Consider the following 23,912-nt stretch of genomic DNA (forward strand, 5'->3'; position numbering starts at 1 on the left):
ATTCGAACCAACCACCTTTGGTCCTGGATCGGCTGCTTGCAAGGCAAACACCACTGTGCTATCTCTCCGGGCCCTCTTTTTTTGTTTTGTTTTGTTTTTGGGTCACACCTGGCAGTGCTCAGGGGTTACTCCTGGCTCTACGCTCAGAAATCACTCCTGGCAGGCTCGGGGGACCATACGGGATTCGAACCACCGTCCTTCTGCATGCCAGGCAAACGCCCTATCTCCATGCTATCTCTCCAGCTCTGACCTCTGGTCTTTATTGGGAAGCACAAGACCATACCTGGGGTAGAGAACAGATAAGGTGAAAAACCAATCTAAAGAATGCTTCCATCCAAGATGCTTCCGACCAATGAATAACAAGCAAATTTTAAACAAAATGGAAACTGGTTAACCCAACATGTGTCCTAACCTATATTGGTGTAGGTTAACTTAACCAGTATAGGTTAGGACATTTAAAAGTTTTTCTGGGTAATTTCCCCACCAGCACTCCATATCCTGAACTTTCCCAACACTGCCACCATCAGGCAGTGCAGTGAGTATGCAGGAATGGGCCTGGGGCGGGAGGGAACAGGCAGCTGAGGTAGAAACCATGGGGGGAAGCAGTGAAGACCTTCATCTATGAAGACTGATTCAACCAAGCTAATTCCCCAAACCTTTCAGGATCTGCCCATAGTCTCAGCTCCTGGGGCCCAAGAGACACTGAGTGGCATTTCAAAAGCCACCAGGGAAACTGGCTCCACAGGCAGTTGCTCTCTTCCTGCCACCACCCTTGAGTCACCAGGGGACTATCTTGGAGTTAGATGTAACTAAATCTGCTCAGCTGAGACTATAATTTCCCCTTGCTCCCTTGGTTTCTTTATAACCTCATTTAGCAAGTATTCCTCGGGTCCTCTGGGTGCCAGGTATCCTACTGAGTACTGGGAATCCACAAACAAACAAACCCAGGTCCCAGCTCTCACTGGACTTTCCACTCAGGGACAGACAGTGAGACATGGGCTGATGAATCCAAACAGCCACGTGAATTCATTTTCTGGGACTTTCAGGATACCACACTGTGGGCCTAGCTTTAGGCCCACACACAGTGCACTTGAGAAGCTTCCAGAAAGTGACACAGGAATGGAGATCTGGTGGCTGCTTAGGAGACAGTCCCAGGAAAGGAAGGTAGGATGGAGCAGCTAAACAGCAGAGCAAAAGTCCCATGTGAGAGAAGTTGTGGCCCAGAGAAGAGGCTGTGACAGCTTCTGCTTGATGAAGAGGCCACTAGATACTAGATTGAGGCATAAATTATGATCCTGGGCAGTAAGTGCAAGCATTTCACACAGGGTCTAATCTGCCTTGTTAAGTTGACAATAGGGGCTGGAGCAATGACACAGTAGGTAGGGCATTTGCCTTGCAAGCAGCCAACCGGCACTCAATTCCTGGCATCCCACATGATCCCTGGAGCCTGGAGCGATTTCTGAGTACAAAGCCATGAGTAACCCCCAAGTACCACTGAATGTAGTTCAAAACAAAAAAGAAAAGAGAGACAGAGAGACAGAGAAAGAAGAAAGAAAGAAAGAAAGAAAGAAAGAAAGAAAGAAAGAAAGAAAGAAAGAAAGAAAGAAAGAAAGAAAGAAAGAAAGAAAGAAAGAAAGAAAGAAAGAAAGAAAGAAAGAAAGAAAGAAAGAAAGAAAGAAAGAAAGAAAGAGGAAGGAAGGAAGGAAGGAAGGAAGGAAGGAAGGAAGGAAGGAAGGAAGGAAGGAAGGAAGGAAGGAAGGAAGGAAGGGAGAGAGGGAGGGAGGCAGGGAGGAAGGAAGGAAGGAAGGAAGGAAGGAAGGAAGGAAGGAAGGAAGGAAGGAAGGAAGGAAGGAAGGAAGGAAGGAAGGAAGGAAGGAAGGAAGGAAGGAAGGAAGGAAGGAAGGAAGAAAAAATTAATTGTGGGGCCAGAAAGATAGCACAGCAATAGGGCGTTTGCCTTGCACACAGCCAATCCAGGGCGGACAGTGGTTCGAATCCTGGCATCCCATATGTTCCCCGAGCTTGCAAGGAGTGATTTCTGAACTTAGAGCTCAGTAACCCCTGAGCACTGCCTGGTCTGACCCAAAAAAAAAAAATTTGTACTTGTAGGGGGACAAAAGAGACAGTACAAGCATTGTCTTGCATCCTGCTGACAAGTTCAAATTCCCTAGGCTACATCTGGTGCCCCCAACATCTCCATGAGTAATTTCTGACTATAGAACCAAGAATAACCTGTTGGGACCAGGCAGTAGCACTGCCATCAAGTACATAGGAAGTACAAATAATTTGGGAAGAGCTGGGGACAAAGGCAGGATTATGGATGAGCAGCTTGAAGGGCCGGCTCTTGAGTCCCAGAATCCTGCCCTACCCTAAAGCAACAAAATCAGAATAATTTGACCCTGAGTTTTGTTGTATCATCAACTGGATTTTACTTTTATTTTATCCTTTCAAAACTCAGCACCCAGGTATATAAAAAACAAGAGTTAGCTCCAGAGATCTCCGAATTCAACCAAAGTAGAATAGATTCTAGAATAAAGTAGATTTCCAATTCTTAGAATTTCATCTTAAAATGTCACTTTCTTAGAAATAGAGGAAACATTTTCTGATGCTTTCAGAAACTCAAAGAGGTCATACCTTCTTGCTCAGGAGTCAGTTGTGTGTCTCAGGAGCTCTGCTCTCATTCCCGTGACATGTTTTGCATATTTTTATCTAAACTATGGATCTTCTCATTATTGTTGGGGTGACCAAGGGTGGCATATATAGCTGGATGTAATAAGCACTCATTTTTAGCGGGGGTGCTTGCTGGAAGTTAGAGGTCAGGTTGCGGTATTTGCACACTGCCACAGTGCTCACTGAGGTCTGCACCCCTCTGTGTGGTGCCCACAGGGGTCCCTTGGTACTTTCACATTTTTTATTTTAATTGAATCACCTTGAATTACAAAGTTACAAAGATATTCATAATTGGGGGCCGGAGCAGTGGCACAAGCGGTAAGGCATCTGCCTTGCACACGCTAGCCTAGGACGGATCACAGTTCGATCCCCAGTATCCCATATGATCCCCCAAGCCAGGAGCAATTTCTGAGCACATAGCCAGGATTAACTCCTGAATGTCACTGGGTGTGGCCAAGAAAACAAAACAAAAAAAAAAAAAAGTATATTTATAATTGAGTTTCAAATATACAGTGTTTCAATACCAATCCCTTCACCAGTGTTTTCAGTTTACCTCCAGCCCTAAATCCTGCCTCTATGGCAGGGACTTTTTTCCTGTTCTTTATTTCCTTTTAGGCACTGTGGTTTGCAATACTGTTGCTAATATCACTTTTTCTTATTCCAGAACCCAATCCTCCTCCTCCAGAGTGACCACTTCCCTCTATCATTGTCCTAGTGGTCCCTGTAACTCCACCCTGGATTTAGGTGTACATACCTGAGACCCGCCCTTTTCTGGGAGGGGTCTTGGGAACCAGATATTATGTGTGACCTTACCTGCAAGACCCCGCCCATTCCTGGGAGGGGTCTTGGAAAAGGTAGATAAGCCTTTGAGCCAGGGGATTAGGGGTCTCTGCCCTGCTGGGCTCTCTGGCTTTTGGGTCTTTGGCCTTTTGGTCATGGAGGTCAAAGGAAGATGGCTGAAAGGAGTTAAGATGCAGGGCTAGCTAAGAATGGCTGAATGCTTGAAAGGTTATGAGAGAGGCCACACATATGTGGTGAATAGGGCATGAATAAAGTTGATGCTTCCTGATGCCTGCCTGTGAGTGAGTTCAATACCCGTCGCTTTCCTGAACCCCAGACCCGCCGGTTGATGGGGGATGAAGCCACGTGGCCGGGGCCTAAGGACAAAGGCCTCCATCCTTCACCATCCATCGCCATCCATCACCATCCTTATTTATTTAAGACAACATCTGGCATAATTATTTGATTCAACAGTCCCTTCCCTGATCTATCCCTCAACCCCCCTCAAGTCCCCCACAACGACAAGCTTCCTTCCCTTAAGGACCAGTTCTCCTGCTTTTCCTTCTTATTGTCTCTGGGCTTTAGTTATTCCTCCACTGTGTTTCTTTATATCTCTTATATGAGTGGCATGGTTCTGACTTGTAGGTCTTTTCATTGTGATGCTTGAAATCACTTGTCATGCCAGGCATCCCAGATAACAGAACTGCCAAGATCATACTCAGCATCTATAAGATCTCCAGATTTAAACCCATGACCATTTGCTTTTAAGGCAAGTGCTCCAAGCCACTACACTATGCCTATGAGTTTACCCCTTATTTTATTCTATTATTTATTTATTTTGGTTTGGGGCCACACCCTGCAGCACTCAGGGGTTACTCCTGGCTCTGCACTCAGAAATCACTCCTGGCAGGCTCTGAGGACCAAATGGGATGCCGATGATTGAGCGTAAGTCGTCTGTGTACAAGACAAACACCCTACCTGCTGTGGTCTGGCCCCGTACCCCTTTTGGGGAGAGTGGGTCACACCCAGTGGCATTCAGGGGTTATTCCTGGCTCTACACACAGAAATCACTCCTGGCAGGCTCAGGGGACCATATGGGATGTCAGGAATCAAACCCAGGTCTGTCCTGGGTCTGCTACATGCAAGGCAAATGCCCTACCCTTGTGCTATCTCTCTGGCCCCAAACTTTTATTTTAAATCCTTCTGAATCCCTTTTTTACATGTCCCTCTCTGTAGTTCTCACCTTCTGCCTGTTGCTATAGATCTGCCTGTCAACCTCTATTTTTTTCCAGGGGATAAACCTAATATTTGAGACCCCAGTATATACCAGATGCTTCCATTTGTTTTCCCTTTTGTGGCCATCATTTATATCCCTACATGGAGGGGTGACTGGGTGGTTGGTGGAGATATTTTCCCTACTCTTAAGAAGAAGTAGTTAACCCTAAGAGAACCTAAGGTCACATGGCGCTAAAGGATCACCTGGGGATTAGATCCCCGTCTGTCTGACTCCAAAGGCCATTACTCGGTACTGTGCTGTAAGTTCCCAGAGAGCAAGCAATGTTCTGATTCATCATTATCCATCTCATGGGAACACAAACAGCACTTTACACGTAGAAGATGCTTGGAGAATATTATCGATTTGAACTATGGCATAACCTGACTCTTTGAATATCTTAGTGTTCTGTTCAACTTTCTCTAAAGTCCGTCTTTGCTGCTTGCTGGCAGACATATTCTCTGTGTTCAGCAAAGGCATTGTCAAATGTGCTAACAGTGCCAACAGGTGGCAAAGCACAGTTCGCTTTCCACTTCTAGATGACTTTTTAGGATCTACAAAGAACAGTGAGTGACAGTGTCAGCCAACACACAGTGCAATAGAATCTCCAGTGCTGTCACCGTGAGATTAATAAAAGCATAGCCAAATTATTGATCTTAATAATTTCCTAAATTATTGGGGCCAGAGCGATAGCACAGCAGTAGGGTTTTTGCTTTGTGTGCAGCTGACCCGGGACTGACCTAGGTTTGCTTCCCAGTATCCCATATGGTCCCCTGAGCCAGGAGCAATTTCTGAGTGTAGAGCCAGGAGTAACCCCTGAGCACCACTGGGTGTGGTCAAAAAAACAAAATAATAATAATTTCCTGAATTCTACTTAATAATGTACCTTAAATTATCCTTTCATGTTTTTGTTTCTCAGGAGTATAACGTGTATGGCTGGTGGGTAGGAGAACTGAACAGCCTCGTTGGGATTGTGCCCAAGGAGTATCTCAGCACCGCCTTTGAAGTGGAATCTCTGTGAAGTCCAGGTATGAGAACTTGAGTCGGGGCGGAGAGATAGCACAGCGGCATTTGCCTTGCAAGCAGTGGATCCAGGACCTAAGGTGGTTGGTTCGAATCTAGGTGTCCCATATGGTCCCCCATGCCTGCCAGGAGCTATTTCTGAGCAGATAGCCAGGAGTAACCCCTGAGCACTGCCGGGTGTGGCCCAAAAACCCAAAAAAAAAAAAAAAAAAAAAAAAAAAGAACTTGAGTCAGGAACTTCATTTCTGGGCCAGAGCAGTAGCGCAATAGTAGGGCGTTTGCCTTGCATGTGGCTGATTCAATCAATCCCTGGCATCCCATACAGTTCCCCAAGCCAGGAGCAATTTCTGAGCACATAGCCAGGAGTAACCCCTAGCATCACCGAGTGTGGCCCAAAAACAAAAAAACAAAACAAAACAAACAAAAAAAAACAAAAACCTTCATTTCTGGGGCTGGGGTGATAGCACAGCAGTAGAGCGTTTGCCTTACATATGGACCCAGAACTGACGCAAGTTCAATCCCTGGCATACTATATAGTCCCCTGAGCCTACCAGGAGCAATTTCTGAGTGCAGAGCCAGTAGTAACTCCTGAGTGCCCCTGGGTGTGACTCAAAAACAAAAAACATTTCTCTGAGGAGGATGAGAGTAACCAATGAAGTCGCTTTTCTTTTGTTTCTAAAAGTGACACTTAGGATTCCTCATTGAAAGAGAAATCTGGGGCCGGGTGGTGGCACTAGAGGTAAGGTGCCTGCCTTGCCTGCGCTATCCTTGGACGGACTGCGGTTCGATCCCCCGGCGTCCCATATGGTCCCCCAAGCCAGGAGCAACTTCTGAGTGCATAGCCAGGAGTAACCCCTGATCGTTACCGGATGTGGCCCAAAAAACAAAAAAAAAAATAAAGAAAGAGAAATCTGTCATTGTGTTTCTTTTTATATGGGAGCACAACCCAGGAGTGTGACTCCTGGCAGGGCTTTGAGGACCACAGTGGGATGTCAGGAATTGAACTCAGTGGGCCATGTGCAAGCACCCTACCTGCTATCCGATCTCCTCAGTCCCTGTAATAGTGTTTCTAAATCAGGAAATGGTGTTAGCTAATACAAATACAGGCCACCAAAATAACTCAAAATAGAAACTAGAAGCATAGTACAACAGGTACAACACTTGTTGCATATACCAACCTGGGTTCAGTCCCTAGCCCCATATAAGGTTTCCTGAGCACCAGCTGAAGGGATCTCTGAGCACAAAAACAGGATATGTACCCCCCCAACACCACCAGACATATCCCTAAATTAAAAACAAAAACCACAACAGCAAAGAGTTATGATAGATAGGATCAATTTAACCTAAAGGAAACTCACCATCATTGTTGTTCTACCATAGTAATGATGACATGACACTTTTTCATTCATGTAACATTTTCATGACAATTTATCAACAAATTTAGCTTCCACTTAAGGCAATGAAGCAAATATATACTGAGATACTCAAAATAAATGCATACAATTCAAATTAGTGATTTAATTGCAGTAGAAAAGTTTTCTCTTATGTAAAAAATTTGAGAATAAGTGATCTAAGATATTATCTAGATAATATGTACCTTCTCTCTTTTTTTTGGGGGGGGGCACACCTGGTGACGCTCAGGAGTTACTCCTGGCTATACGCTCAGAAATCCCTCCTGGCTTGGGGGACCATATGGGACGCCAGGGGATCAAACCGTGGTCCGTCCTAGGCTAGCGCGTACAAGGCAGACACTTTACCACTTGCGCCACCGCTTCGGCCCCATACCTTCTCTTTTTGCTCCACTATGTGTGAGAATTCTCAGTGTTGCCTAATTACCCAAAAGTATTGCTTCAGCTCCAGCTATCATGTCTGTGTCCCACCCTGCAGGGAAAGAGAGAGAGAAAACATACACTCTTGTTTTCTCCTGAAGGCCAAGCTCAAACCCAGAACCTCGTGCCAATCAGGCACATTACTCCTATAGCTACATTTGCACAAAGAAATGGAAGGGAAGGGGAAGAGAGAAAAGGGGAGGGAAAGGAAAAGGGAACTAGAAGGAGAAGGGGAAGGGAAAGAGAAAGGAAAGAGAAAGGGGAAGATGAAAGGGAAGGAAAAAGAGAGGAGTAAGGGAGCTCTTCCCTATGGATCTGAAATGCATTCTGTTAGTCAGCTTTTTTAAAAGCACCAAAGAAAGACAGACCTGATTTGTTCTGTTTGTGTATGGAGTCTCCTGTTTCTATTTGGGTACCTGTGTAAGAGAGATTTCTGGAAGGGGAAAAGAAAACTAGAGCATTGTGAGCATCCGGGAACAGAGAAACCCTGAGGCTATGAGACTGGGTGGGAGGGAGGCACATTCTCTTCTGCCCTTTGTACCTCCTGTGTTTTGAATCATAAAAGAAAAATGTCTGTGCTTTTCCTCCTTTAGAACACAAAAGCTTCTTTCCCACCTGCCTGCCTTTGGGAAGACACCCACCCCGCAAGCCCCCTGCACCAGCCCCCTTTCTTTACTGAAGTCTCACCTGACACCTGAGAGCAGCTGCAAGCCAAAGACAAGCCGGAGGAGGCACCTACTGCGCCCCTGTTGCTGCATCAGCCTGGTCCTAGCGCATCTGGGAACTCAACCGCTGCCACCTCTGCCTTCCCCAGGCCAGTACAGATAAGGCAGAAGAATGAAGCCTGGGGGAGAGTGGCAGTCGTTTGAGTTGGAAAAAAAAAAAAAAGGGCACAATAAAACTTTAGGTTTGATTCTTTGCTCTGTGCAGTGGTTGATGTTCTTTTTTTGTCATCATATCAAAATGTGGGTTCTAGGGAATCTCTAAAGAAGGAAAAAGAGAAGGAAAAAAAGAGAGGAGGGAGGAGGAGGAGAAGGAGAGAGAGGGAAAGAGAGGAGGAGAGAGAGGAGGAGGGTGAGGGAAAGGAGGAGAGAAGAGAAGGAAGAGGAGAGAGGTGGAGGAAGAAGAGGAGGAGGAAGTGGAGGAGGAAGAAGAGAAGGAGGCGAGGAGGGGGAGGAATAAAGAAAATAAGAAAGGTTTAAAAAAAGAGAAAAAAGAAAGGTTAGAGGACTGGAGATATAGTACAGTGGATAAGGCATTTGCCTTGCATGCAGCCAATCCGAGTTTAATCCCTGGCATCGCATATGGTCTCCTGAGCCTTATAGGAGTAATTCCTAAGCACAGACAGGAGTAGATCCTGAACATCACCGGATGTGTAGCCCAAAACAAAACAAAAAAAGTGAAAGGGGTTTTATTTAATGTACTTGGAACAATACTTGATAGTGTTGTGTACTCATTAAGGATTATAAAAATGTTATCTATGAGAGAGAGGGAAAGAACGAAAAGAAGGAAGAAAGGAAGGAAGGGAGAGGGAGTGAAGAGGGAGGGAGGGAAGGTGGGAGGAATCCCTGCTTGTCACTGCACGTAACATGGATGTCTCCATTATAAAGGGATAGCACACTCCAGATGTGTCTATTGGCTTTCCTGGTGAAGTGCCTAATTTTCCCCAAGAAATAATTCAGCCAGAAGGCCCGTCGGTGGAAGTCAGTCATAACCCCTGCGTGGATTACTGGCTATATTTCTGACATGGCTGTGACATTATATATCTCTTTACTTTTATTTATTTGGCTTTGCCTCCCTTGCTAAACTACAAATATTCGGCCTCAGTTATCCTGCAATCTTATAGAAATTTTCAGCACCAAGACTGATAATTTCCCCACTGGCTAGCACATTTGCAACTCAAAGGTTGAGCCAACCCAGTTCCCAGCAACTTGCTTTTTCCTGCTCTCAGCTTCATGGTGCTAACTATAGCTTCTGCCTTTCTTGAATTCTACTTTCCAAGGGCTGTGAACTTCTTGCAAACCAGAACACCTCCGTCTCATGTTTCACCTTACCTCTAGCAGGGCTCTTTCTCACCTACATCGGGTAGTTATTTGATATGTAGATTCTAGGGTCCAGTACCATTGTGTTGTCCCTCCTAACGATCCTCTGCCCTTTGTTTCCCTGAAAATACCTTGCATGCCAGAGTTGTGCTTAAAATGTCATCAGCTGAAAAGTAAAGTTTGTCTCTCGTCTCATAGACGTGGGTCCCCATACAATGCATTTTGTGTGGTCTCAATTATTTCATATTTCATATTCGTCCACTCGTGTACCCGTTTTCCTCTCGTGAAAGTACTATGACCCACGAGAATTGCTGAGACGCAACACGTCCACAGCACCTGCTGGCTGGAAAGACAGCTCATTGACTGAGCATATGCTTTGCATGCAGGAGGCTTGGGTTTGATCCCTGGCACCACATGGGCTCATGAACACAGACACAGAGGCAGGAGTAGCTTCTGAGCATCCTCAGGTGATGCCCATATATATATGTATGTATATATATATATATATGTATGTATGTATGTATGTATGTATGTATGTATGTATAAAGTTTTGTCTTCAAATTGTCTTTTCAGAGAGGTTCTCAATCAACCATAGCTTATAATACATAACAATTACTATTGCAATAGAACCAGGAAGTAACCCCTGAACACCACTAGTTTAGCTCCAAAACCCAAATAAGAACAAATTCAAGGGGGCAGAGAGATAGCACAGCAGTAGGTTGTTTGCCTTGCAAGAGGACCAGGACCAGGTGGTTCAAATCCCAGCATCCCATATGGTCTCCTGAGCCTGCCAGAAATGATTTCTGAGCACAGAGCCAGGAGTAACCTCTGAATGATGCCGAGTGTGACCCCCCAAAAAATCCAAAAAACTAAACAAAAAAAAATCACCATGTGTTATCCCAGAAGCGAGACACGCCTTTTACATCACCAAGAGAGAGAACCTAAAAATAGAGAGAGAGAGAGAGAGAGAGAGAGAGAGAGAGAGAGAGAGAGAGAGAGAGAACCAGGAATATGATGAGTGGATTTTATGCCACTAAAGATTTTATGCCAGCTGTTCTTTTCCAGATATTCTGACTTAGAAAAGAAAGAAAAGAAATCTGCTTGTATAAAGAGGTAAGAACGGGGTAGAATTTAGGTTTGGGAAGGGGTAAAATGAGGAGGCAGCACAATTGACAGAAATGTCCCCTCCACTTCACACAGGGAGCGAGAGGAAAAGGAACCACTAGGTGGCAGCATATGAGCAGGTGAATCTAATAGAGCCAATTGCCTCCTAGTTTACCTTTGCTCCCGGCCTACAGGGAAGGACAATTAGCATTGTCTGATAATATTGGGGGCCGGAGAGATAGCATGGCGGGGGGCGTTTGCCTTGCGTGCAGCTGATCCAGGACAGACGGTGGTTCGAATCCCGGCATCTCATATGGTCCCCCGTGCCTGCCCGGAGTGATTTCTGAGTGCAGAGCCAGGAGTAATCCCTGAGCACCGAAAACATTGTCTCCAAAACAATGTTGTGGCAGAGAAGCACTAGGAAGGGGCTGCCCAGAGGACAGGACAGGATCTAAATCAACGTGACTAAACCCTGCCCAGAGGACAGGACAGGATCCAAATCAAGGTGACTAAACCCTGCACAATTCTAGATACTCTGCGTACCACAGGCACTGGCTTCCAGCATCTAAAGCAAAAGTCCTTTATAGCCCGTTCCCTACCTGTTACCCAAGGAAACAACCATTTGCCAAATGGCAAAGTATTTTTTGGCAGCTTTGTCCAATGCGGAATAGGCACCACATTTAGAGCTCTGGCCCTGCTAGCTATAAAACTCAGCAGGAAAAGAAATTAGATTGTCCCTAAAAGACATCAACTAATAGACTGACTGGGAATCTCATCCATAGCCATCTGGCTGTGTATGACATTATTAAATGCAGGAAGAAGTTTGTCAAGTTTGCTGTATTGATCATACAATTCACAAGCTGGAGGGTGTGTGTGCTCCAGAAGGAGAAAAATGTCTCTGGAAAGTTCTAGATAGACTGTAGGCATGTGGTCATTGCTTTCAGATGTTTTCCTTGGTGAGCTCAGCCTCCCCAAGGAAAATTGCTCCCCCACTGAATTTGACAGCTACCTTTTTAGCCAGCAGCCCCAGCTGGTAAGTCAGATGACCCTTCTCAGATGCCACCAACCAAGTCCCTGCCTCACTACCAGTGACTAAGTGGATAACTGGGGCACTAAGCCACATACATTCCAAGTAGGATGACTTTTAAATAGCTACTCATTGCATTGGCATGTGAAATGCATGTAAGAGGGCTATAGATACTTTTTCCCCCCCTCCGGAGACTTTCTGTTAAGAGAAGAAATTAGAACTTTTTTTAGGGGGGTTGGGGGTTGTTTTTTGGACTTGGGATTTTCTCGGACCACATCCTGGCAATGCTCAGGTTTTACTCTTAGCTGTGCACTCAGGAATTACTCCTGGCAGGCTCAAGAGACCATATGGGTTGCCAGGAATAGAACCTAGTTTGACTGTAAGTAAAGCAAACACCCTATCCTTTGTACTAAAAGGAAATTAGGGGGGCCGGAGAGATAGCACAGCGGCATGTGCCTTGCAAGCAGCCAATCCAGGACCTAAGGTGGTTGGTTCGAATCCCGGTGTCCCATATGGTCCCCCGTGCCTGCCAGGAGCTATTTCTGAGCAGATAGCCAAGAAACTCCTGAGCATCGCTGGGTGTGGCCCAAAAACCAAAAAAAAAAAAAAAAAAAAAAAGGAAATTAGGAAAACTAAGATCCTAAATGTAAGATGTGCATCTGGGTGCACCTACAGAGCTGATAGCTGAGAATACTAAATGCTCTGAAAGCAGTCTTGTAGCTGTATTTCATTAAAAATACATTTTTCTAGTGTGTTTTCTCTATCATTCATATAACAATATAACATGGGCACTTATTTTACAATTACCTCAATATTAAATTCTCCCCATATGATGTTCTGTTATATCTCTTAGAAATCTGTATTTAATGCAAAACCAACTACATCTTTTCCTCTAGTGAATGAAAATAGGAAAGAGAAGAGAATTCCTATTAAATTGCATCTCTAAACCCTGACAATTTGCTTCCATTTAAAGTGAGAGCAATGTCCAAAGATTGGGCCAAGCAAACGCCCACCCTGGTCTGTGACAGTTTCTTCATTGAAACATGGTGTATGAGGAATAGCCCAGATTTCCAATTCTCATTATCTTCCTTTTTTGCACTTTAGCTGGCTCAGTTACATCATCTTCCTTAGTCTTTGCAAGTAACAAATCTGAGGTTGGAGGTTGGCACCAGTCACACAGAATCTGCTGGGAAGGGGAAATGGAAAGAAATTCTCAAGCTGCCGCTTTGCTTCTGGAATCACTCAGATTCTATTGCATGTAGTGGTGACACATTTCCAAAATCCACCTTTCACAACAGTCACTTGTGCACAATAAAGCATGGGTGTCAATGCCAAATACAAAGTAAGATATGTGGGGGGTATCAGAGTAATAGTACAGCAAGTTGGGTGCTTGCCTTGCATGCAGCCAAGCTGGGTTCTATCCCACCTTATCCCATCTGGTCTTTCAGCAACACCAGTAATAATTCCTTAGTGCAGAACCCAGAATATCCCCCTGAGCATTACTGGATGTGCCCCCCCCCCCCAAAAAAAAAAAAGACATGTGAGGATAGAGGAGAGCACACCTGAATTTGTAACCCATGGGATCTTGCTCTGTTGTTGAGAACATTTGCCTTGTATGTGTGAGGGTTTGGATTCAATCCCTGGCACCACCAAATAAGTAAAGATAGGGTTGAAGAAAATCATGAAAGAAAAACAAAACCTTTTTTTCTGGGACCAGAGCAATAGCACAGTGGTAGGGCACTTGCCTTACATGTGGCCAACTCAGGACGAACTCTGGTTAAATTTCTGGCATCCCTTATGACCTCAAGCCTGCCAGGTGCGATTTCTGAGCAGAGAGTCAAGAGTAACCCCTGAGTGCCGCTGGGTGTGACCCAACCCCTCCAAAAAAACAACCTTTTTCCAAGGGAAAAGAGGGTGATTTGGGCCCGGAGAGATAGCACAGCGGCCTTTGCTTTGCAAGCAGCCGATCCAGGACCAAAGGTGGTTGGTTCGAATCCCGGTGTCCCATATGGTCCCCCATGCCTGCCAGGAGCTATTTCTGAGCAGACAGCCAGGAATAACCCCTGAGCACTGCCGGGTGTGGCCCAAAAACCAAAAAAAAAAAAAGAGGGTGATTTGGGTAACCAGTAGTTCTGAGATATTCCCTGCTCTGGACTCACTCCTAATGATGCTCAGGGACCATGCAATGCTGGGGATCAAACTAGAGTCAGTAATGTGGAAAGCAAGCACCTTCACCCCTGTATTTTCTCTCTGTTCCTCAAAATCACTTTTATCTTGTTTAATTTGGGGGGTCACAGTTGGCTGTGCACAGAGCTCTCTGTTCAGGGGAAGAGGGAGCCATATAGGATGCCATGTGCAAAGGAAGCACCTTGCTCGCAGCACTATTTCCACACCTCCAAAAAAAATATCATTTGCCTGTTTCTTTTGGGAAATTTAAGAACAAAATTCAGGGGTTGGAGTGATAGTACAGCGGATAAGACATACACAGTCAACCCAGGTTCAATTCCCAGCATCCCACATATTCCCTTGAACCTGCCAGGAGTGATTCCAGGGTGCAGAAGCAGGAGTAACCCTGAGCACTGCCAAGGTTACACACTCCCCAATAAAAGAACCAAACTCAGGTTGAGGAACTGTGTGGCTTTGATCTTTAGCCCCAAAGCCACTTTGATCTTTAGCCCCAAGGCTCCCACCTGCAATGTTATGGAAGAGAAACACTCGTGAGTTTCTCTGATGTGTTCATTCCCAGAGTTCCAGCAGAATCTGTGGCTTTCCAAGAAGATGCTGTTTACAGAGAGGCTTATCTCTGCTCCACAGCCCAGTGACTCCAACTAATTTTCTAGTTTGTGGATTACCATAGTCCCCAGCTCCTCCCCAACCCTGCAACAGCCCAGCTATTTCACTCCCATTAGAATTTACAGAGATTGGGTAGGGAGTTGGAAACTTTCAGCTAGAAAGAGATTTTTCTTCTTCGTAGGAGTTGAATGATCCTCCCCATTTCTCTAGAAAGGGCTCTGTTCAGAAAACTGTCTGGATTTTTTTGTGGCATTGTAAATGTTCACTGATGACCACTCTTTTACAGCTTTGTTGTTGTTGTTATATATTTAATTATGTCTAGGGCTTTCTCCTGGTCCTGTGCTCAGGATCACTCCTGGAAGTGCTTGGGAGACCATATGGGTGCAAGAGATTGAATCTGGGCAGGGAACATGCAAAGCAAGCACCTTATTCACTGTGCTGTCTCTCTAGCCTTCTTTTCCAACTTCTTTGAGATTCAATTAATGATAAATTTTAAAATATACTTTATGGGGCTGGAGCGGTGACACAGCGATAGGGTGTTTGCCTTGCACGGACCGAGGTTTGATCCCCCGCATTCCATATGGTCCCCCAAGCCAGGAGCAATTTCTGAGCACAGAGTCAGGAATAACCCCTGAGCATTATAGTGTGTGGCCCCCAAAAAAACAAATAATAATAATAATAATAATATACTTTATAAACCTAAAAAATCCCCACAAATATAATACTCTCTTCTGGGACAGAGGGGAAACTATGGCTAGAGTGACAGTACAGCAGGTAGGGCATTTGCCTTGCACACAGCCCACTTGGTTTTGAGCCCTAACATCCCACATGGTTCCCCCAAGCCAACTAAGAGTCATGCCTGAGCAGCCAGGACTAAGCCATGAGCACCACCAGGTGTGGTCTCCCCTCAAAAAAAACCAAACTACTGAATTAGAGAAAACTGAAGTATAACCAGTAAAGGAATTATAACATTTATTCTCCACTGAAGATGTTTTTGAGAGTTATGGTGGATGCAGGTATAAATCAGGATTATTGGTAACTCTAAAAAAAAAAAGACAGGTTGCCTAGTTTCCAGGGAAGTGGGCAGTGGCCAGATCAATGGCATGTCCCTTTTTTTTCTTTGGTTTGTTTTTGTTTTGGGGCCACACCCAGTGACACTTAGGGGTTACTCCTGGCTATGTGCTCAGAAGTCGCTCTTGCCTTGGGGGACCATATGGGACAATGGGGGATCAAACTGCAGTCCGTCTCAGGTCAGCCACATGCAAGGTAAATGCCCTACTACTGTGCCACTGCTCCGGCCGCTGGCATGTCCCTTCTAATGAAGACCTCATCACAGCAGCCCAGCTTCTCAGGCCAACCCTGCCAGCCCAGCTTCCTCCCCCAGTGCCCAGGCTGTTTGGAGAGGCCTGGTTTTTCTGGCATCAAGCTGCTGGGGGTTGAGGGCTGGCAGCAGCTGTGTATGCTCAGTTCTCTCCTGGGACCCCATCACAGCCTGTCGCCCCTTCACCTGGCAGACTGCCACAAAGGGAAGCATTTTTGTGGCACTGGGCAATTGGAGGCCTCCTGGGATGGCAGCGTGTTCCAAGAGCTTCTAGTGCTGGTCCTCAAAGAGGGCATCTGGTTCTACTGTCAACACTCTCAACCGGCTGCTGAACAGCTGGTCACCCTCAGCCCTGCATCCCATGAGGAAAGCAGGAGGTGAAAACTGCAAACAAAACCTCCTAGACCACCACGCCAGAGATAATACAGCAGGTAGGGTATTTGCCTTGCACGAAGCCAACCCGTGTTCAATCTCCGATAGTCCCCAAACGTTCCCACAAGCCAGAGAGAAGTAATTTCTGAATGCAGAGCTGAGCATTACCGGTGTGGCTCAAAAAGCAACAAAACTCTCCCTGCTCACCCTTTGTCATCACTTGCTGAGCACGGAAGGACCCTAGTGGCTTTCACCTACCACCAGCTACTCCAGGCAGGCTCCCTGGCATTGGGTGAAATGAGAAAGGGCAGAGAGACTAGCTTGGTGTTTCTTCCCTGGCAGTGCAGGGTACTTACCCTGAGTATGCCCAGCCCAGTATAGGATCAGGTCATTCATTCTATGCTGGAAAGGTTTGGGAGGTATTGAGCTGATCTCTAGATTCCAAGGGGACTTCTTTCCCCCACCTCCAGGAGCTGCAGAGGTCTGGCATCCAAAAATGTTTCCAGACAATTGTCAAATATCCCCTGGAAGTGAACTCACCCTGGCTGGAAATGATTGACTCGGTGTTTGGGTGTGCCTAGGACCAAACACAGAGAAAGTGACAGACCTACTAGAAGTTCATGCTTTAGCCACAAGGTTAGAGAGTTGAGAAAGGGCTCCACTGAAAAGCCCTGGAGTAAAAATGCCATGCATGTGGAGCCCCTTTGCTCCACAAGCTCCTTTGAAATGGGTTCGCTAGCAAGGCTGAGTATGTTTGTGATGTAAAAATTGTGTGTTCAGGGGCCAGAGCAGTGGCGCAGGCGGTAGGTCGTTTGCCTTGCACACACTAACCTAGGACAGATCGCAATTCGATCCCCTGGCGTCCCATATGGTCCCCCAAGCCAGGAGCGATTTCTGAGCGCATAGCCAGGAGTAACCCCTGAGCATCACCGGGTGTGGCCCAAGAAAAAACAGAAACAAAACAAAACAAAATAAGTGTGTTCAAATGACGGAGCCTGAACTTGCCGCAGTACAGCGAATCTGCAGCAAGAGCCTGGCTGGCTGTTCCTATGTAACTGCTCTACAGCACAAAAAGAAGCCCAAGGTCCAGGTCAATGGAGCACAACCAAAGGTAGTACTGGGTACTGCTACAGAGCAAACAACGCATACTTATAGAAACATGTGGCGGATGACTTGGAGGGGGACATGCTGGTCTATCCCCCCTGACCCCTGCTATTTTGCATTGGGTAGGGTTGGTTCTATGTGGGTGCAGAGGCAGAAAGTTAGGACAAATCAACCTCTCCAGGCTGTGGCTTACCCCTCTGGTACTCAGACACAGCGACTCCAGGAGTTTTGCAAGGCCCCCTTCCCAAATAAACAAACTCGACCAAAAGCCACACACTGCCTTCTCAAGAAGACCAAGACAGAAAGAGGGGGTCCATTGTCTTTACCTGCAGAGGCCAGCCAGGAAGGCCATTGCTAGCTCGGGTGCCAACTAGAGCCCTGCCTCCCAAGGGCCCTGAATTCAAGGCACCTGGAAGGGTTATTAGCAGGATTGGAACTCATCCCTCTGCTGGGACCGGATCATAATTACAGTAATTTTCTAACAGAGCTCAGCAGTAGGACTGTTTAATCAGCATCGGTCTCCCATGTGCTCCCAGCCCTCATCACTCAAGGAGGAGTGGGATAGCTCTTAAAGAGACAGTGCCCGCCTTTCAGTGTTTTGAACAGATGTGCCCTAATTGGTAGAATATATCTAAGTCTCATAGCTTAGAGCAGGCAGTTTGCGTGGCCTCCAGCAAATTGCCTAAGGTGATCACTATTCTAGTCCTTCTGCTGAAGGGTTTTCCAGGGGCTGCTGGTGGTCTGGCTTCCTTTCCACCAGAGGAAGGACCACAAAGAGCGAGCACCTGTCAGGAAAAACCTATACATTGAGGGCTCGGGGGGCTTCTAGGTACATGGTCTTAAGGGAAGATGTTTGTCTAAAGCACTTGACCATCACAAATAAATGCTGTTCGGTGGCTTCCCATAACACAGAACATCTGTGGGGCCGGAGCGGTGGCGTGAGTGGTAGGACGTATGCCTTGCATGCGATAACCTAGGAAGGACAGCGGTTCGATGCCCCAGCGTCCCATATGGTCTCTGGAGCCAGGAGCAATTTCTGAGCGTGTAGCCAGGAATAAGCCCTGAGCATCACCGGGTATGGCCCAAAAAATAAACAAACAAACAAACAAACAAAAACCCAAAAACCAGGGACTGGAGAGATAACATGGAGGTAGGGCATTTGCCTTGCATGCAGAAGGACGGTAGTTTGAATCCCAGCATCCCATATGGTTCCCCGAGCCTGCCAGGAGCGATTTCTGAGCCCAGAGCCAGGAGTTTCTGTCCTGGGGTGGGCCGGATTAGGGGGAAGAGGACCTCAGACTTTCAGATAAACTCTGACCTTGGCCTTCATAAGTCACTCCTCCACAACTATGTCAAGTACCCCATGTCTTTCTTTTCCTTTGCTTGTAGAAGGCAAGTAAAGATTTGCTCTGCTCGTTAAGTTACGAGCACTCTCCTGAAAGAGTATGGCTCTTATTTTCCTTGGAAGCATAAATTGTTTATTCTACTTTGAGATGTGAAGTTCCAGCTTTCCAGCTCCAAATCTACTTCCTCATGAGGGTGGAACTGCTTTTTCCCGGTAAGAACTTATTTCTCTAATAAGATGTGAAGGCTGGCTGCTGCCCCTGACAGTAAGCCAGACACAAACTGCGTTTATTGTATATGTTTCTGCAAACAGTTCCTGAGAGAGAGGTGCTGGGGATGGTAGCAGATGAGAGAGAAGAGACAGTAGGGGGTTTCCAATGCAGGTGGAGGAAATCCTCAGGAAAAGAAGGTAGAGGAGAGAGAACAGCGAGGGGGCCACTCATTCACAGTTCACAGAAAGGGTACATAGGCGCCATGCCCTCCTCAGAGCAGAGTTCCTGCTGGCAGAAGGCCCGGGAGAGGGTGCAGGGAGGTTCAGGAACTGTGCCCAGGCTTGACTGACTAAAGTTGCTATCTCGCACCGCAGTGCTTGCTGCTTTGGCTTGAGCTGCGTTTCGTTTCAGCTGGCTGCTTGCACATAAATTCTCAGATGCCATCAAGCCTGAGAATGTCTGTGCTACCCCCAAGAGGAAGTCTGGGAGTTGGTCTGTTTCCAGGCCTACCTTTGACCCTACTTCAGGTGCTCTTGTCCTCTCTCGTGCTCACCCTTAAGGCCTAAAGAAACAGCAATAGCACAGTGGTAGGGCATTGCCTTGCACGCAGCTGACCAGGGACACACCCAGGTGCGATCCCCAGCATCCCATATGGTCCTCTGAGCCTGCCAAGAGCAATTTCTGAGCACAGAGCCAGGAAAAAACCCTGAGCGGTGTCAGGTATGGCCCCAAAACCAAAAAAAAAAAAAAAATTATTTCAGTAAGATGGGGCTGAGATGTAGTTCAGTGGTAGAGTGCCTGGCTTGCATTTGTGATGCCCTGGGTTGATCCGGACACTCCCCTCCCCAAATTTTCTGTTTTGCTCACCTTGAGAGGTAGATCTGCCCATATCTGGGAGGGGTCTTTGACTTCCTGTTTGGCTCACCAGGAGAATAGAGGAGATGATTAAGCGGGAGGATTGGGAGAGGTTTTTACCAAGAGAGGTGGCTGGTAGAGATAGGTTTTAAGGCAGAGCTACTTATAGAACAGGCTTAAAAGGTTTAAAAAGCTTGGGACCAGAGTGATAGCCACATAAGGCATTTCCCTTGCATACAGAATGAGAGAGGTTCAAATCTCGGCATCCCATCTGTCCCCTGATCCTGCCAGGAGCGATTTCTGAACATAGAGCCAGGAGTAACCCCTGAGCACTGCCGAGTATGACCCCAAAAAAAAACAAAAGTTAGGAGCCACAGATGGTGGCTAGGGCCTGAATAAAGTTGATGTCTCCTGAAACCTGACTGCCTGTGGATGATTTTCTCACCACCACCCTAAGACCGGCTGGAGGGGGTTGCAGGCAGGCGCATGGCCCAGGCCAGCAGAGAAAGGCCTTCCTCTCCATCATCCCTCCATTTCACCATCCTCCACCTCCTTCCAGGACTTATACCCATAAGATCATAAGATTAAGCAAGAACTGAGTACACAAGTTAAGCAAAATATAGGACTAACGTTGTATGAGATAGTTAAATATTCTGCTCACTCCCAGCAAGATTCCAGGGTGGGCTGAGGAAGCCTAGTTCTTGGGCCTGAGGAGCATAGGTCTTAGCAGTAAGGAAACTTAAGGCCTGTGGAGGAACAATTCTGAAGAGTCTGCAAGGACATAATTTCCCCTTAAATAATGACAGGTTTGAGCACTACCAGGAGTGATTCCTGACTGCAGAGCCAGGGGTAAGCCCTGAACATCACCAGGTGTGGGTCCACCAAAAACAGTGGTAGGTTTATTTTGGCATTTAAACAACTTATGGGTCCAGAGAGATAGCACAGCGGCAGGGCATTAGCCTTGTACTATACATGGCTAACCTAGGACTGATGATGGTTCGATTCCCAGCACCCCGTGTGTTCCCCTGAGCCTGCCAGGGGCAATTTTCTGAGCACAGAGCCACGAGTAACCCTTGAGTACCCAAAAACAAAACAAACCAAAAACTTGGTGTTTGTTTTAGAAGGGGTTATACGTATAATAAAACCTTCTCTTGAAGGAGGTGAGGATTGGGGCCACATCCAGTAGTACAAAGGACTTACTAATGATTCTGCACCCAAGAATCATTCTGGCGGGCTCAGAGGACCTATATATATGGGGTGATGGGGCTCAAACATGGTTTAGCCATATGGAAGGCAAGAGCCCTACTCGTCATCATTCCAGACTGAGGAGAGTGACACCTAAAACCTACTTATAGGGCATTAAAAGGTGAGAGACATTAAGTATCTCTCACATGGATATATTCTACCATTATCTAAAAGTGTGTTTTAAAGACTCAGTTTAGGGCCCGGAGAGATAGCACAGTGGTGTTTGCCTTGCAAGCAGCCAATCCAGGACCAAAGGTGGTTGTTTCAAATCCCAGTGTGTCCCATATGGTCCCCATGTTCTCCTTATTGAGCACTAAGACCAAATCAAGGGAGAGAATTGAGCACATACTTTGATCCTTCCTGCCAAAGAGCCCCTAAGCACTGTGGGGTGTGGCCTAAAATGCAAAAGATGTCCATGAAATATTTCATGCAGAAAACCAGCTGGGCCAGAGAGATAATACTTGCACGCAGCCGACTTGGGTTTGATCCCTAGCCCTCCGTGGTTTGATTCCTAGTCCCCATATGTGCCCGTTAAGAGTGATCCCTGAGAGCAGAGCCAGGAGTAAGCGCTGAGTACTTCCAGATGTAGCTTTATGAAAGATAAATAAAACCAGCTCCAACACACACACACACACACACACACACACACACACACACTTCCACCAAAATAAAACCCAACCCATGCATTTGGAAATACTTACCCTAAGAAATGTGACTAGACTTAAGCCATGGATTCAGCGACAAATAAATCATGCACAAACCTACCTGGTACCTAAATTCTAACCAAAACCCTTTCAATGGGCCCGGAGAGATAGCACAGTGGCGTTTGTCTTGCAAGCAGCCGATCCAGGACCAAAGGTGGTTGGTTCGAATCCCGGTGTCCCATATGGCCCCCTGTGCCTGCCAGGAGCTATTTCTGAGCAGACAGCCAGGATTAACTCCTGAGCATCGGCCGGGTGTGGCCCAAAAAAAAGAAAAAAAAAAAAACCCTTTCAATGTACAACTCAGTGGGCCTAAAGAGATACTAGAGAGTAGAGTGCTTGCCTTAGACACAGCAAACCTGGGTCAATTCCCGGCACCCCATATGGTCTCCTGAGCCCTGCCCTGGGTGATTCCTGAGCACAGAGCCAGGAGGAAACCCGTAACACCACCAGGTGTGACCCAAAAACACACAAAACAACAGTGGCTCATCCTCTGAGTTTACGCCACCTTTCACTATGGCAGGACCTAGTATGTGTTGAGACAGAGCAAAGCAAAAGAGTCAGGGCACGGCCTAACTCGTGGCCCGTGGGCCGTTCGCAGCCCTCCGTACAACATTTTGTGGCCCTGCCCTAGAGGAATCTTTTTTTTTTTTTTTTTTTTTTTTTTTTTTTTGGTTTTTCGGGCCACACACATTTAATGCTCAGGGGTTACTCCTGGCTAAGGCTCAGAAATTGCCCCTGGCTTGGAGGGACCATATGGGACGCCGGGGGATCGAACCACGGTCCTGATCCTTGGCTAGCGCTTGCAAGGCAGACACCTTACCTCTAGCGCCACCTCGCTGGCCCCGAGGAATCTTTTTTTTGTTTTGTTTTGTTTTGTTTTAGTTGTTTGGGTCACACCCCCCAACGTTCAAGGCTTACTACTGACTTTGCACTCAAGGATCACCCCAACTTTGCCTCCTGCGGCCCCCAGGTAAATTGAGTTCGAGACTCCTGGCCTAGATGGAGATGGGCTAAGCCCAACACTGCTAGTGTCCCTTTTTGTTGTTGTTTTTGGGCCACACACAGTGATGCTCAGGGGTTACTCCAGGCTCTGAGCTCAGAAAATCACTCCTGGGGCCGGTGAGGTGGCGCTAGAGGTAAGATGTCTGCCTTGCAAGCGCTAGCCAAGGAAGGACCTATGTTCGATTCCCCGGCGTCCCATATGGTCCCCCCATGCCAGGGGCAATTTCTGAGCGCTTAGCCAGGAGTAACCCCTGAGCATCAAACGGGTGTGGCCGAAAAACCAAAAAGAAAAAAAAAAGAAAATCGCTCCTGGCATGGGGGACCATATGAGACACCGGGGGAACAAACCACAGTCCGTGGCATGCAAGGCAAACACCCTACTGCTTGCACCACCACTCTGGCTCTGCTAGTGTCCCTTAACCTCAGGACTGGACTATCAGCTCTTCCTTCTCCCAGGGCCTCCGCTCAGTTCTTTACAAGGTAGCAAGGGACGCCTTATGGAACTGAGGTGCTGCTGTAGGCGCTGTTGTTAATGGGTCATTAAAAGAACCAGGAGTCAGAAAATCACAGCCGTGTCTTTGAATGGCTCCTGCTGGCAGAACTTGCTGCTGAGCACCAACTCCGAGCAGAAAAGACGCGAACAGAAGAGGACCAACCTAGCTTGCTGTTTTTTGGCTGAGTAGGGAATTGACACAGACCACCTCCAGCTTCTGTCTGGAAGTTTGGAGATCAGAGAGCTTCAGGCACAGCTGGGTTCACAGCTGCACCATTTGGAGCATTGGACTCATTAATATTCATGATTCGTCCCCACCAATCGGCAGTACGGATGCCATTAGCTTAGCATCTGTCGGGTTTTTTTGTGAGGGTTGTGTATGGAGGGGTTTTTTTCCCCCCCTTTTAAATGAACTTCTTTTGACATTTTGGATTTGCCTCTGTAGGTTTTCTAGCCTCGCCTTGCTCTGCTGCATCATATAAAGGAGAGGCCCAGGGGAGATGGGCAGGAAAGAGAAATGAGTCCCAGCCAGGGCTTTACATCTGCCTGTTGACAAACTTTATTTCTCTTTCAGCACCTGGCACCTCAGACAGGCAGCGAGGAGGGAATCAGCATCAGGTAAATTATACCTAACAAGGTGCCTGCCCAGAGCTGCGAGAAGCAGGAAGGAAGCGCTGGATCCTGGCTCTTTAGAAGCCAAGGCTTCCTCCAGTGGTGAA

At 46.8% G+C, this 23,912-nt stretch overlaps 1 protein-coding gene across 1 annotated transcript in view; it reads left to right on the top strand.

Annotated features, from left to right (window-relative positions):
• SKAP1 (src kinase associated phosphoprotein 1) overlaps positions 1-5,745 on the top strand; it is a 333,115-nt gene extending 327,370 nt beyond the window's left edge. The window contains exon 13 of the mRNA XM_049766353.1: positions 5,643-5,745. Within this exon, the coding sequence (XP_049622310.1) occupies positions 5,643-5,744 (102 nt within the window). The 3' untranslated portion in view covers position 5,745. The remainder of the gene's footprint in view (positions 1-5,642) is intronic.
• Positions 5,746-23,912: the final 18,167 nt, after the last annotated feature.

Source organism: Suncus etruscus, chromosome 1, assembly GCF_024139225.1.
Source record: "Suncus etruscus isolate mSunEtr1 chromosome 1, mSunEtr1.pri.cur, whole genome shotgun sequence".
Taxonomy (NCBI): Eukaryota; Metazoa; Chordata; class Mammalia; order Eulipotyphla; family Soricidae; genus Suncus; species Suncus etruscus.